The sequence below is a fragment of the Rhamphochromis longiceps genome, linkage group LG19, assembly GCF_057381845.1.
Source record: "Rhamphochromis longiceps isolate RC_006_pf linkage group LG19, R_longiceps_female_GT1.1, whole genome shotgun sequence".
NCBI lineage: Eukaryota > Metazoa > Chordata > Actinopteri > Cichliformes > Cichlidae > Rhamphochromis > Rhamphochromis longiceps.
Genome location: NC_140575.1, coordinates 11,798,930 through 11,812,901, shown reverse-complemented (window position 1 = coordinate 11,812,901; position 13,972 = coordinate 11,798,930). Strand labels below are relative to the sequence as shown.

Sequence of the window (13,972 nt, the reverse complement as noted above, 5' to 3'; positions counted from 1 at the left end):
CAGCTTGTTAGTGTCGGTAATCGTGGTTGTAGGTATTGCCCGTAGTGCTGCATTAACATCATCTAGCAGACCTTCTGAGGGTACTTCACGTAATCTTGGTAACCGGCTACGGGGGATCCAGGTTTCAAGCTTGGCCATGATCCTATTTTTCAGGTCAGTTCCTCTCGCACTCAACGATCCTTCTCCTATCGCACTTGGGGCTATGTACCCAATCTCGGGTGGGGGTGATGATATCTCCCCCCTGACCTGGCGTCCTGACTCCTCCTTGCCGTAGCATTTGTGTTGTACCTCGTCAATCTCTAGCTGTGAGAGCATATATATATATATATATATATATATATATATATATATATGCATTTGAATAAAGCACCAAATCCGCACTTAAGCTTAAATTTCAAAACTTACATTTTAACTACTGATTTTATCTACTCTTCTGATTTTATCTGTTTTGATTTTATATACTGTTTTGTTTGTTTGTTTGTTAATTAGTTAGATTGTTTGTTTGCTTGTTTTAATCAATTTTAAATCATGCTTTTTATTTGTTTTTGTGTCTAATGTCTCTGTAAAGCACTTTGAATCACCTTGTTGTTGAATTGTGCTATACAAATAAACTTACCTTGCCTTACACAGGCAGTTAAATTTATTCAACAAAAGCAAACCCAACATGTGATAATAAATCAGAGAGAAATGCATACATACATGCAGTGGGTTCAGAAATTAGTTAGACATTCACTTTTTTCAGCTTTATTATGTTGCTGCAACGTACTACAATTGCTCAAATTTATTTTTCTGCTCATAATTCTACACTCACTATTCTATTATGAGCAGAAAACTTTAAAGAGATTCTTTGAAGTTTTAAAAATTTTATAGATATGTCACCATTATGAATCACCTTTGGCAGCAACAAGCAAAAACACAGCATACAGGAGATTTTTTGCCAGGCCTGTGGGTGTTTTCAAGATCTTCATTTCATATTTAGTGGTGACTCGAACCAAATTCCATCGCAGATGAAACATTTTGTAACCAATAAGTTGGGTACAGACGAAAGTTCAACATAACACGTGAATAAACAGTTTGTAAAATCCTGTCCACACCACATTCAGTAATTATAGACACTAACTCAGCTGGGGTTATGATGTGTTATATGGTGGTCTTGATGGATGGATGTAGGATGGATGGATGGATGGATGGATGGATGGATGGATGGATGGCTGGATGCAGGATGGATGGATGCTGGATGGATGCAGGATGGATGCAGAATGGATGGATGCAGGATGGATGGATGGATGCAGGATGGATGGATGGATGGAGGCAGGATGGATGGATGGATGGATGGATGGATGGATGGATGGATATAAAGGCCACATTATTGTGTTGCTGTGTAAAGGTGGGAGAGGTTCCTCTGTTGTTTCTGAGGACATGAGACCTGCTGAGGCCTCTGATGCACTGATCAGCTGTAAGGATGCTGGTTTACAGCTGGATTCACTGCATATTCAATGATTTAGGAATTTTATTTCATACCCTTCAGTTTTAAACGTGTCACTGTATCGCCTTTAACTATTTAAATCACACTGAGGTGTTCAGACCCAGAGCTTTTTTGAACACCTTCTGGGCATCTTCAGCGAGCTGGTTGAGGATGAAATTCAAAAGTCTGTAAGTTGTAGTAAAAGAGAACACCATTGCCAGCGGGATTCCAACTATTGGAATGAATCTGGAAACTTCCTCCAGTGCCATAAATGTAGCTGCTCCTGCAATTTGGCTCAACACCTTCAGGAGGAGCTCTTTCGATATTTTCACCGCAGCCAGCGGAGAAACGATGACGGCACGCAGATCGGCGTATGGCACGCCTGTGCTGGCAGACAGTCTCTGCAGAGACTTGATATCAAGACCAAACCCAAAGACGTAATTTGTGACAGCACCAACTAGCACCGCTATGTCAACAGCAATAGAAAGCCCAGGAACTGGAACAGCAGCTACAGCTGCAGACAGAGCGGACAACCAATACAATCGGCGCTTGAAAGTTTTTTTCTTCTTGTCGATGATCTCCAGGCTGATGTTGGGCATGGCACGCAGCAGAGCATGTCTTTTGTGTTCAGGAAGGTCTCTGTCTAAGGTCTCATGTAAGAGAGAGAAGTCGTACAGGTGGAGCTCAAAGCTGGACACCAGGAACACCTGCGGAGCCTCGACGCCTAAATCTCTGAGTCCTGACACAGAAAAAACAAACAGTATGATGATAAGATACAAAATAATAAAAACATCTAAAACTGCATTTTATCTTTCAGCAGATTCAGTGAGCCGACTGACTTTATAGATGTGTAAAGGATTTGAACTCATAGTGTAACTGTGTAAGCCACCACATACAGACTGGGGTCGTGTTTTCATATTGGTGATTTTATAGCTTACTGTTGCTATATATTCCTTATTAAGCTTATTATATAGTTATATTTTAAAATACACTGTGCCACTTTATGTGTAACATTTAAGCTACCGACTGCAACAAAAATGATTTTGACGTCTGTGACTCATCGAGAACTATCTTAATACAAAATCACCTGATGATATCAGACTGCAAGCTCCTCCCAAACACTATAATAAGTATAATAAAGTTTCCTTATAACAAAGTTAATCTATCCAGCATCTGCCTGACTTCTTCAGCAGCTGTGTCACCATCATCAGGACAATCATCCTCCTCCTGTCTGGGCTGTACCTCGTCTATCACCCTGGATGGTGATGTTCAAGCAGCTTTCTCTCAGTAAGCTTTGGTGAACAAACGTTTTTGGTATGAGATGATGAACACACAAATCAGTCTCACCTTGAATGCAGTTTTCCCTCATTTTCCTAAGAGTCTCCTCTTTGCTGAAGTTTCTCTTTCTTCTCTCGGCTCGTAAATCGTTGTCAATCTTTGAGCGAACAAAGTAGAACTTCTTCTCCATCCTCTGAATCTCCTGAGCCAGTTTCACATCATTTTCTCTGAAGCGATCGGCTGAGACGATGATGAAGAAGTCAAACTTCTCAAATCCAACAAGCTCCAAATATTTATCAGCTGGAAACTTGGTGGTGCCGATTCCAGGGAGATCCCATAAAGTAACCTTGGGATAGTTTGGATGGGGGTACGGTGTGACCTCTGAGGTGGTTTCTACAACACCGGTCAGGGCCGCTCCCTCCTCTCTGTTGTCCATGCCCCTGAAGGCATTAACAAAGGTGGATTTCCCAGAGCCAGATTCTCCTGTGATGGCGATATTCAGTGGAGTGTTCCTCTCCTTGTCCAGTAACTCCTTGATCTTTGTGATAGCCAGCGATTTGTCATTGTTCAGCAGAGCTTCTTTGATTTCTTCTCTCACAGTTTCAATTTCAAATTGGTTGTCTGTGCTTGTCTCTGATACCTGGAATGAAAAAAAGAGGATAAACTTTAAACTTTGGGGCTTTTTTTCGAGTTCTTTTGCTTTATTTAATCTTAGATCATCATCACACAAAACATGACACACTCTGCTTAATATTCCACAGAGAATTGACTACAATATCTTAGGATGCTGTGAACTGAGCCACTTTATTGTATTTTATTATATTCATGTGCATCACACACCTTTACGTCTGTCTGTGTTTACTGTTATTATATTTTTGAGCTAATTATGTTGATACAAAATCAACTTACACTTTTTCAGTTTTAAAGCACCGAAATATTTAAATTTATTCTAAAAACAAATTTCAATAACTGTTTATAAAAATTTCCCCAATCGAAAGAAAAAGTTCTCCGTAATTAAATCGAATTTACAGTGTTATTACTTACAAATACTTAAAGAAGGCACACTATAATAAAAGGCAGTGAGTAATAATAATTATATAATAATTGTGGCATATTATTGATATTTTAGTAATTTTAATTATGTAAGATTTCATGGCCCAGCCACCAGACGCTCGCCCTCGGGCACCCTCCCCGGGCCTGGCTCCAGGGCGGGGCCCCGGTAACCCTATCCCGGGCAGGGTAAACTGTTCCCTCGATATCCTTTTCATAAGGGTCTTCTGAATCGCTCTTTGTCTGGACAGACCTGGTGCACCTAAACGCGTAGTGAGGGTGTGCTGGGAACGTCTAGCAGAGGCCCCAGTCCGCGAGATCTTCAACGCACACCTCCGGCAGAGCTTCAACAGCATTCCGAGGGAGACTGGGGACATTGAGTCCGAATGGACCATGTTCAGCGTCTCCATTGCCGAAGCTGCTGCATTGAGCTGCGGCCGCAAGGTGGTTGGTGCCTGCTGTGGTGGTAATCCCCGAACCAAATGGTGGACACCAGAGGTGAAGGGAGCCACCAGGCTGAAGAAGGAGTCCTATCGGGCTTGGTTAGCCTGTGGGACTCCGGAGGCAGCCGACAGGTATCGACAGGCCAAGCGGAATGCGGCTCGGGCAGTGGCTGAAGCAAAAACTCGGGTGTGGGAGGAGTTCGGAGAGGCCATGGAAAAAGACTTTCGGACTGCCTCGAAGAGATTCTGGCAAACCGTCAGGCGTCTCAGGAGGGGAAAGCGGTGCTCTACCTGCACTGTGTATAGTGCTGGCGGAGCGCTGCTGACGTCGACTGAGAAAATTGTCAGGCGGTGGAAGGAATACTTCGAGGACCTCCTTAATCCCACTGACACGTCTTCCGAGGAGGAAGCAGAGTCTGGGGATGAGGGGAATGACCCGCCAATTTCTGGGGGCGAGGTCACTGAGGCAGTTAAACAACTCCTTGGTGGCAGAGCCCCTGGTGTTGATGAGGTCCGCCCCGAGTTCCTGAAGGCTCTGGACGTTGTAGGGCTGTCCTGGTTGACACGCCTCTGCAATGTTGCGTGGAGATCAGGGGCAGTACCTGTGGACTGGCAGACCGGGGTGGTGGTCCCCATCTTTAAGAAGGGGGACCGGAGGGTGTGTTCCAACTACAGGGGGATCACACTCCTCAGCCTCCCTGGGAAAGTCTATGCCAGGGTGCTGGAAAGGAGAGTTCATCCGCTAGTCGAACCTCGGATACAGGAGGAACAATGCGGTTTTCGTCCTGGTCGCGGAACACTGGACCAGCTCTTTATCCTCTCCAGGATACTTGAGGGTGCATGGGAGTTTGCCCAACCAGTCTACATGTGTTTTGTGGACTTGGAGAAGGCATTCGACCGTGTCCCTCGGGGTGTCCTGTGGGAGGTGTTGCGGGAGTATGGGGTGTCTGGCCCATTGCTACGGGCCATTCGATCCCTATACAACCGTTGCAAGAGCTTGGTTCGCATTGCCGGCAATAAGTCGGACTCGTTCCCGGTGGGTGATGGGCTCCGCCAGGGCTGCCCTTTGTCTCCGGTTCTGTTCATAATTTTTATGGACAGGATTTCTAGGCGCAGCCAAGTGGCGGAGGGGTTTCGCTTTGGTGGCCTCAGAATCTCATCTCTGATTTTTGCGGATGATGTGGTTCTGTTGGCTTCATCGGGTGAGGGCCTCCAGCTCGCACTGGAATGGTTCGCAGCCGAGTGTGAAGCAGCGGGAATGAGGATCAGCACCTCCAAATCTGAGGCCATGGTTCTCAGCCGGAAAAGGGTGGAGTGCCCACTCCGGGTCGGGGATGAGTTCCTGCCCCAAGTGGAGGAGTTCAAGTATCTCGGGGTCTTGTTCGCGAGTGATGGGAGAAGGGAGCCGGAGATCGACAGACGGATTGGGGCTGCAGCTGCAGTAATGCGGACGCTGCACCGGTCCGTTGTGGTGAAGAGGGAGCTGAGTGTAAAAGCGAAGCTCTCAATTTACCGGTCAATCTACGTCCCTACCCTCACCTGTGGGTCAGGCCACGAGCTGTGGGTAGTGACCGAAAGAACGAGATCGCGGATACAAGTGGCAGAAATGAGCTTCCTCCGAAGGGTGGCTGGCCTCTCCCTTAGAGATAGGGTGAGAAGTTCGGCCATCCGGGAGGGGCTCAGAGTAGAGCAGCTGCTGCTCCACATCGAAAGGAGCCAGCTGAGGTGGTTCGGGCATCTGACAAGGATGCCCCCTGGGCGCCTCCTGGGTGAGGTGTTCCAGGCATGTCCCACCGGGAGGAGGCCCCGGGGCAGACCCAGGACACGCTGGAGAGATTATATCTCTCGGCTGGCCTGGGAACGCCTTGGTATTCCCCCGGATAAGCTGGAGGAGGTGGCTGGGGAGAGGGAGGTCTGGGCCTCTTTGCTTAGGCTGCTGCCCCCGCGACCCGGCCTCGGATAAAGCGGATGAAGATGGATGGATGGAAGATTTCATGGTAATTTTGCACAAAAACAAACAACATTAGCGCGTCTTACATCGTATGTTGTGCTTTTGGGGCTTTAAGAAAATTGAGATGTTTATTATGATTCTGCTGAAAGACAATCAGTGTCTTCATGTAGACACAGTTATATCAGATTTATAAACGGTGATGTCCCCACAACAGAGGTAAATATTTTCACCCATAAACTGTATAAGCCTCAATGTGAACCTCAGACTCGTCACATGGGTCATCTCACTGAGATTATCTGCTTCTGCTTCATCTCTTCTTCTGTCTCTTTTTATGTTTCTAACATCATAGTTTTCTCTGTATTTGTAGAATCAAACGCGTTCAGGTCTGTTGCATGGTGTCACCATGGCCTCTCTTATATGAATTTGCTCTTAGACTGATAAACCTTGGCTGATAACCTCCTTTGTTCGAGTGAATGTTGATGTTATGATGAGTGAGGGCAGATTAAGAAAAAAAGCCTTGAGTATGCTGATCAGACTCCAGTAAAGCTGTAGACAGAGTGGCTGACAGTACAATCTTACCTTGAAAGCTTCTTTCTTCTTGTTGATGATCTCGCTGCTGATACTGGGCATGGCCAAAACCAGAGCATCTCTCTTGACTTCAGGAAGGCCGCTCTCTAAGGCTTTGTGTAAGAGGGAGAAGTCATACTGGTGGAGCTGAAAGCTGGACACCAGGAAGACCTGCGGAGTCTTGATGCCTAATCCTGTGAGTCCTGCGTCAGAGAAGGAAAGAAACGTGCACATGCGTGTCAGGGAGGGGCAGCCAATCAGCAGAAAGTTGGCCTAAAGGAAGGAGATTAACAGAGGATGAACTAAAGAAGCATCCTGCAGCCACACAGTAATAAAACTAACAGAGATGAACTGTCCAACTGTGGCCTGAACACTCCAACAACTGCATCACCATCATTAAATCCAGAAACTGGTCTCACTCATATAAATGATCTTATGTGACACTCACCTTGAATGCAGTCTTGTCTGATTTGTGAAAGAGTCTTCTCCACCTTAAACTCTCTCTGACTTCTTTCTTCAGCTCGTAAATCGTTGTCAATCTTTGAGCGAACAAAGTAGAACTTCTTCTCCATCCTCTGAATCTCCTGAGCCAGTTTCACATCATTTTCTCTGAAGCGAACGGCTGAGACGATGATGAAGAAGTCAAACTTCTCAAATCCAACAAGCTCCAAATATTTATCAGCAGGGAACTTGGTGGTGCCGATTCCAGGGAGATCCCATAAAGTAACCTTGGGATAGTTTGGATGGGGGTACGGTGTGACCTCTGAGGTGGTTTCTGTAACACCAGTAGGAGCAGCTCCCTCGTCACCATCGGACAGGTCTCTGAGAGCGTTAACAAAGGTGGATTTCCCAGAGCCAGATTCTCCTGTGATCGCGATATTTAGTGTGATGTCATCCATCCCCAGTGGCTCCTTAACTAATCCAACAGCTGATGGTTTGTCATGGAGTTGTAGAGCTTTAATTTGTTTTCTAACTAATTTAAAGTCAGCCATCCTGATCCCTGATAACTGCAGTAAGAGAGATGTTGAAAGTTATCACACAATTGGAAAAATAATAATAATACATTTTTCAGTTAACATACAAAACTGTATGATGTCAAGATACATTTCAAGGCACTGAAAATTTAAAGTTCTTAAAATTTCCTGGCAGGTCTACTGCCATAATATCTGAGGAGTAGAGCTGGGCGATAGAACGATAACGATATGTATTGCGAAATAACTTTTTCTTGACAGAAAAATGAAACTATTGTGATAGACCTCATCTCTCTCTCTTCCTCTCTTAAAAAAAAAGAAAAAGAACAGCCAATCCAAATTAACTAGCGCAGAGCCGAACCAATCACAGCCGCAGCGTCACGTCACGTGACTTGTTACGTACAGCACAAGTGCCAAGCCGCACATGTGTATTTGTTTGGGAAGCAGCCAGCCGCCGTGCCGCCCGGTAATGGAGGAAATGAGTGTGCCGACTAGAGAAAAATCAACCGAGAGCGTGACCGAAGGTTACCGAAGAGAAAACAGATGATGGTTCCAATGCCGGAGAGATTGTCGAACTAGTTTCTAGAATCGATTCAATCAATGATTCGATTCGATTTGAATCGGGGAAATTTAGCCTCAGACAGTCAGAAATATTATAATTCTGTTAGGATGCCTGGGTCGTTGACCAAGGGGTTTTGAGTTTATTGTATTATTTATACTTTCTAGTCTTTGGTTTCTTTGAGTTCTGTCTTATGGTTTATGTCTGTCTTCTCTAGTTGTTCTGTCTCCCCTGTCACCTGTATCCCCTTGTCTAGTTCGCGTCTCTGTGTATCCTTAGTTCCTATATCCCTGTGTCCAGTCAGTGTTTGTGTCTGCCCTGGTCCCACGTCTCTGTTCCCTCTGTAGTGCCTGCATGTGAGTCTGTGTCTTTGTTCAGTCTGTGTTATGTGTTTCCTGTTTTACTTTGAAGGTCTCTGTCTTATCTCAGTGTGTTCAGTTTACGCTTCTTTGCTCTCCTCAGTTCTGATTTGTCCCAGCTGTGTTTCCCTCCTGTTACTCATTCCCTGATTGCTCCCTCTGTGTATTTAAGCCCTGTGTTTCTCTGTGTCTGTGTCGCGATCTACCGTTTATTTTGCTGTGTGTTTTGTCAATCCGCCGGTGCTAGTTTATTTTTGACCTTTTTCCAGTTATGTTATGTTTGAGTTCAGCATTAAAGCTGTTTTGGTTTAAGTTTCTCTCTGGAGTCTGCATCTTGGGTCCTATCCCTGTCCACACACAGCCGTCACCTAACAGAAGATCGCGACCATACTATGGACCCAGCAGACATTGAACGACGCCGAGCAGCCTTTGCCCAGCTGGAGGAGGAACTCCGCTGGAAGCCATGGCTCACCCCTGACGTCGGGCGCATTTTCCATGGCACTCAGCTGGCTCTCGGTGGTCCCCGGAGCTGTCAGAAGTCTCCACCTGTTGCTTCGCTGGCACTCAAGATGCGGCCGCTTCAGTTGGGAGTCCTCCGTGTGGCTTCAGGCGCTCACGCTCCATCCTCAGCGTCACCGTTCTGTGCACCGGAGGCTCAGTTGCTCACACCGCCAGCTACCTCTGCCCAAAGGAAACGGCGCTCACGTCGCCGTCATATGGACACGTCTGAGCAACCTCCGGTGGTGAGTCAAAAGGACTACACTTTCCAAACTCCACCTGAGCCGTTAAACGGTAAAGACTATGAACTCACCTCAGACACTTTTGGGATTTCTTTTCTCGACAAGGATTTGGATTGGGAGGCCAGTTTTGGTTTGAATCCTCCCGCGCTAGTTCATCACAATAAGCATTCGTCTGGGATTTTTAGTTCGAGGTCTGCTCGTTGGAGTGGGAACAAGCTAAAACCCAAGTTTGCCGAGTCTGTTTTTTCTGAGACTGTGAACACTGCTAAACCTAAGACTGTACGGACTGTTAAACGTGGTGGGAAAGGGTCGTCACCTATTTTTGATGAACCAGTTTTCAGTGAGCCTGCGCCTTTGCCTTCCGGTGCTCCTCCGCCCAGGGCAGCTGCGGTCCAGCCGTCTCCTGCACCTGTATCAGTTCCTCGGGTGAGGGGGGCTAGGGCCCAGTTTGTCCCTGCTCCAGTTTCCAGGCTGGCTGAGGCTCCGCTAGTCTCTGCGCCCGTGCCTATTCCGCGGGTGGGAGCGGCTACTGCCCAGCAGGCCCCTGCACCGGTTTCTGTCCTCGCTGGAGGCTCAGGTGAGCCCGTCCAGCAGTTTTCCGTAGGCTCGGAAGACATAGCTCAGCTTTGTGCTCATCCACCACCTCACCCACCATTACTACCATCGTTACAACAGTAAATACAACTTAAACTTCTCTCCATAGCTCAAACATTAGCTCACCTGTCAGCTCAGTCACCTGCTCAGTTCTCACCTCAGTCATTCACTCCACCGTCTGTTCCCGCTGGGGGTTCTGGAGAACCGCTTCAGCCGTCTCTTCCTGCTGGGGGGTCCGAGGAACCGATTCAGCCTCCTGTCTCTGCTGGAGGGTCCGAGGGGCCCGTTCAGCCACCTGTCTCTGCTGGAGGGTCCGAGGAACCGCTTCAGCCGTCTCTTCCTGCTGGAGGGTCCGAGGGGCCTGTTCAGCCACCCGTCTCCGCTGGAGGGTCCGAGGGGCCCGTTCAGCCACCCGTCTCCGCTGGAGGGTCCGAGGGGCCCGTTCAGCCTCTTGCCTCGTCAGCTGGGGGTCCGGGAGGACCCAGCCAGCACGTCCCAGTGTCTGCTGATGGTTCTGGCGAGGCCGTTCAGCCACCACCGGCTCCACCGCCTGGTCCGGCCTCCGAGTCTGCAGCTCCGCCTGGTCCTGCCTCTGCTGCTCCGCCTGGTCCGGCCTCCGAGTCTGCAGCTCCGCCTGGTCCAGCCTCCGAGTCTGCAGCTCCGTCTGGTCCGGCCTCCGAGTCCGCAGCTCCGTCTGGTCTGGCCTCTGAGTCCGCAGCTCCGCCTGGTCCGGCCCCAGCCTCTGCAGCTCCGCCTGGTCCGGCCTCAGCCTCTGCAGCTCCGCCTGGTCCAGCCTCCGAGTGTTCAGCTTCGTCTGCTCCTGAGGTCTCCATGGTGTCTGTTCCTGCACATCTTGTCCGGCCTGCTCGTCCTGCATGTCCCGTCCGGCCTGCACGTCCTGTCCGGCCTGCACGTCCTGCTCGTCCTGCACGTCCTGTCCGGCCGATGACTGGGCGTCGTTGCCATCATGGACAGCCCCCTGAACTACGCCGCCGTCATGGACGGCCCCATGAACTACGCCGCTGCCAGTGCCTCCCGCCCAGCTGGCCTCCTGACCTGCTCCGCCGCCGGTGCCTCCCGCCCGGCTGGCCTCCTGACCTACTCCGTCGCCGCCGGTGTCTCCTGCCTGCCCGGCCCCCTGAACTGTTTTCTGGGCTCTTGGGCCGCCCCCCTGAACTGCCCGGGTTTGGACTATCGTGCTGTCAGCCTCCGGGCCGGCCCCCTGAACTTTGTGTGAACTGTTTTTCCTGGCCGCCTGCGCCTGTCGTGAGCCTGTGTTTTGTTATGTTGCTTTCCGGGCTCCCTTGTTTGCACTTTTTTTTGTTTCTGGCTCCTTGACATTTATAACAGCGTACAGAGAGTTGCGCTCAAAGCAGCAGTGTTGCCAAATTAAGCTGGGCATACACTTTGCGCTTTTTTTTTCAGGCCCATTATTCAGCTCCTGCTCAAACTGCACGATTGACTCGCAGGGGTTAGAAGTTCATAGATCACGATGCGACCTGAGTGCTCACACTGTGTGTCCATAAAATGATATGGACGCATCATACAAAATCGGTCTCTCCCTCTCTGTCTTTCACTCACACACAGACCACCACCATCAACCTTTCTAAATTGCTAATGAAAAACATTGACCGGGCAGCTGAGATTGAGCATCAGTGTCCATCCAACTCTTTTCACGGTTGTTGTGGTCGTGATAATTTTGTGAGGCCACATCGAAAAGGCTCGGATGAGCCAAAGTTCTACAAGTTGTGCCTCCATCGCTTGTGTCCAGATCACATGCTGCATTGCCGTGCTGCTCCGTCTTTTCACTTTCATTTCTGTGTTTGTGTGTGCGCAATGTGAGAGGCTGCAGTGATGCCCTCACGACGGCCGACAGGATTTCAAACAGGTTTGATTATCTTACGACCAAATGATTAATGATCGGGAGCTGGTAGTGAGGTGTTAATCGCTTCTCGTTACCCCATGTACACGAAGCGATGAAGGCGAAACTCAGGCTGATCCCCAAAACGGTCGCACGACTGAAAAATAAGTCGTAGAGAAGAAACAGCTGATTTGGGCCTGTGTTGATCTGAGAGCCCACACCGGAAACTGTGGGAACAGGGACGAGGATCAGTAGTGAGAGGTGAACCTAGACATAACATAGTGAAAGCATGTGGGAAAATTTGATCGAAAATTGAGACTGAACTCATGGAGGTTCAGGAATGTCCACCACATCACAACAAAGAGGTAAAAAAAGAAAAAAGAAAAAGAAAAAAAAAGAAGAAAAAAAGAAAAATAGAGAGATAAAAAAATAAATAAACTAACTAACAATTACATTAATGAATAGAAAACACACATATACAAATTGTTACATGTGAAATTATATTTGGAGAGAATCAGAAGTGAGACAGTTTGAATCCACAGCTCAGTGCAAAGATGCATGAATTAAACCTGATTATAAAACACATATGCAATGAAGAATCAGCTTACACTCAATATTAATATGAACACATAACAACAACGCAATGAAGACATGCTTACATTCATGAATGTGAATACATGACAGAAATGGTAGATTCAACATACTTAAAGCTTGAAGTGAGGAATAACTCAGGAAAGTTCCACGACAATAGAGTGACTTTGGCGAAAATGAAAAGTGATTAAAAGCATAAAGTAGTTTTAAAATAGTGAATTGGAAGTGCTTTTGTGTCGATTGAGCTAAACAAGTGATTACTCTAGGAAGAAAATAAAATAATTTAATAATGTGGTAATGTTTAAATATGCATTTCTCTTGTCACGGCAACTTCTTGAGATATGAAAAGAAAAAGGAGAACTTGGGTTTCCTGTCTGACCAGATGAGTGAAGCTTGCACTGAAAGAGACACTGTGACTGTGAGAAGAAAGGCTTGGTAACATACAGGATAATTAAATAAAGTGGTCAGGTCTGTGACTAAGTGCAGTAGTGCAGATTTGGAAAATACATTTAGAATTTAGTGATGACACATTGTTATAACATCTTTAGAAAGGGCTTAATGAGAATATCAATGGTGTGCAAACTGTGCGGCTTTTAACAAGATTTTCTGTGTATTTAGCAGGTGAAATTATGTCATTTGACCTCAGATTGTCAGGACGCTGAAGAACCTGAGGCCACTGAAATATGATGTGGGGAAAATAAACAGAGGGAGTGATTTTAAGTCTGAGTTCAGACTCTGGTAAATGGTAAATGGTAAATGGCCTGCATTTGTATAGCGCTTTACTAGTCCCTAAGGACCCCAAAGCGCTTTACATATCCAGTCATCCACCCATTCACACACACATTCACACACTGGTGATGGCAAGCTACATTGTAGCCACAGCCACCCTGGGGCGCACTGACAGAGGCGAGGCTGCCGGACACTGGCGCCACTGTAAGTATTAATTTAACCAAGAGTAGGGCAAAACCTTTGTGGCCCTGAAGTTCTAATCTCCATAACATATTGATTAGTGAGCAAAACTTTTCTGTGATTAAGATTTTTGGGGCTGTTGTTTTAGTGATGGATTTTGACAGTTAGGTTTGGGTTGTTTTCTTATTTTAATAGAGTTTTATTAATCATTAGAACTGGGCCCTTTAAAATTGTAACAGTGCACTTAGAGAAATCCTGTCAGGATTGTGTTTTGATGAGCTAATAATCAGCTCTCTTTGTCTCATTTTTGTTTTAAGCAGGCCTGCAAGATTGATTTAACAGTGCTGTAAAAATTTTCGGGAGAGTAAATATAAGGTGAGCTTTTCCAGATTATAATGGGCCGAGGAGAAGCCATCTGTGGGAACTGATGAGCATTTGAGTTCCTGTTTAAAAGGATTGCAGCGAGTCAATCCAGTTAAAGATTATAAAGAACTTTTTTCTAGAAAATAAAACAAATGAATGAGCTCATGTTGCTGAGGGTGGAGAATCTGATTATTTGCGCGGGAGTCTCCACTATCAGCAATATCTGGTGTGAATGCGAGTGATGTGGGTGACTGAACTGCGATGGACTGAC

At 47.0% G+C, this 13,972-nt stretch overlaps 1 protein-coding gene across 5 annotated transcripts in view; it reads right to left on the bottom strand.

Moving 5' to 3' along the window:
* Positions 1-410: 410 nt before the first annotated feature.
* LOC146646317 (interferon-inducible GTPase 5-like) overlaps positions 411-13,972 on the bottom strand; it is a 28,594-nt gene continuing 15,032 nt past the window's right edge. For 3 of the 5 annotated variants that reach the window (XM_085391561.1, XM_085391562.1, XM_085391559.1), the window contains 4 exons: positions 7,203-7,761; positions 6,767-6,957; positions 2,813-3,383; positions 411-2,204 (listed from right to left, as the gene is read on the bottom strand). In XM_085391561.1, the coding sequence (XP_085247687.1) occupies positions 1,567-2,204; positions 2,813-3,383; positions 6,767-6,957; positions 7,203-7,746 (1,944 nt within the window). In that variant the 5' untranslated portion in view covers positions 7,747-7,761 and the 3' untranslated portion in view covers positions 411-1,566. Of the gene's footprint in view, positions 2,205-2,812; positions 3,384-6,766; positions 6,958-7,202; positions 7,762-10,134; positions 10,267-13,972 lie in introns of those variants that run through there. The other 2 variants (XM_085391558.1, XM_085391560.1) reach the window with 2 other exon arrangements.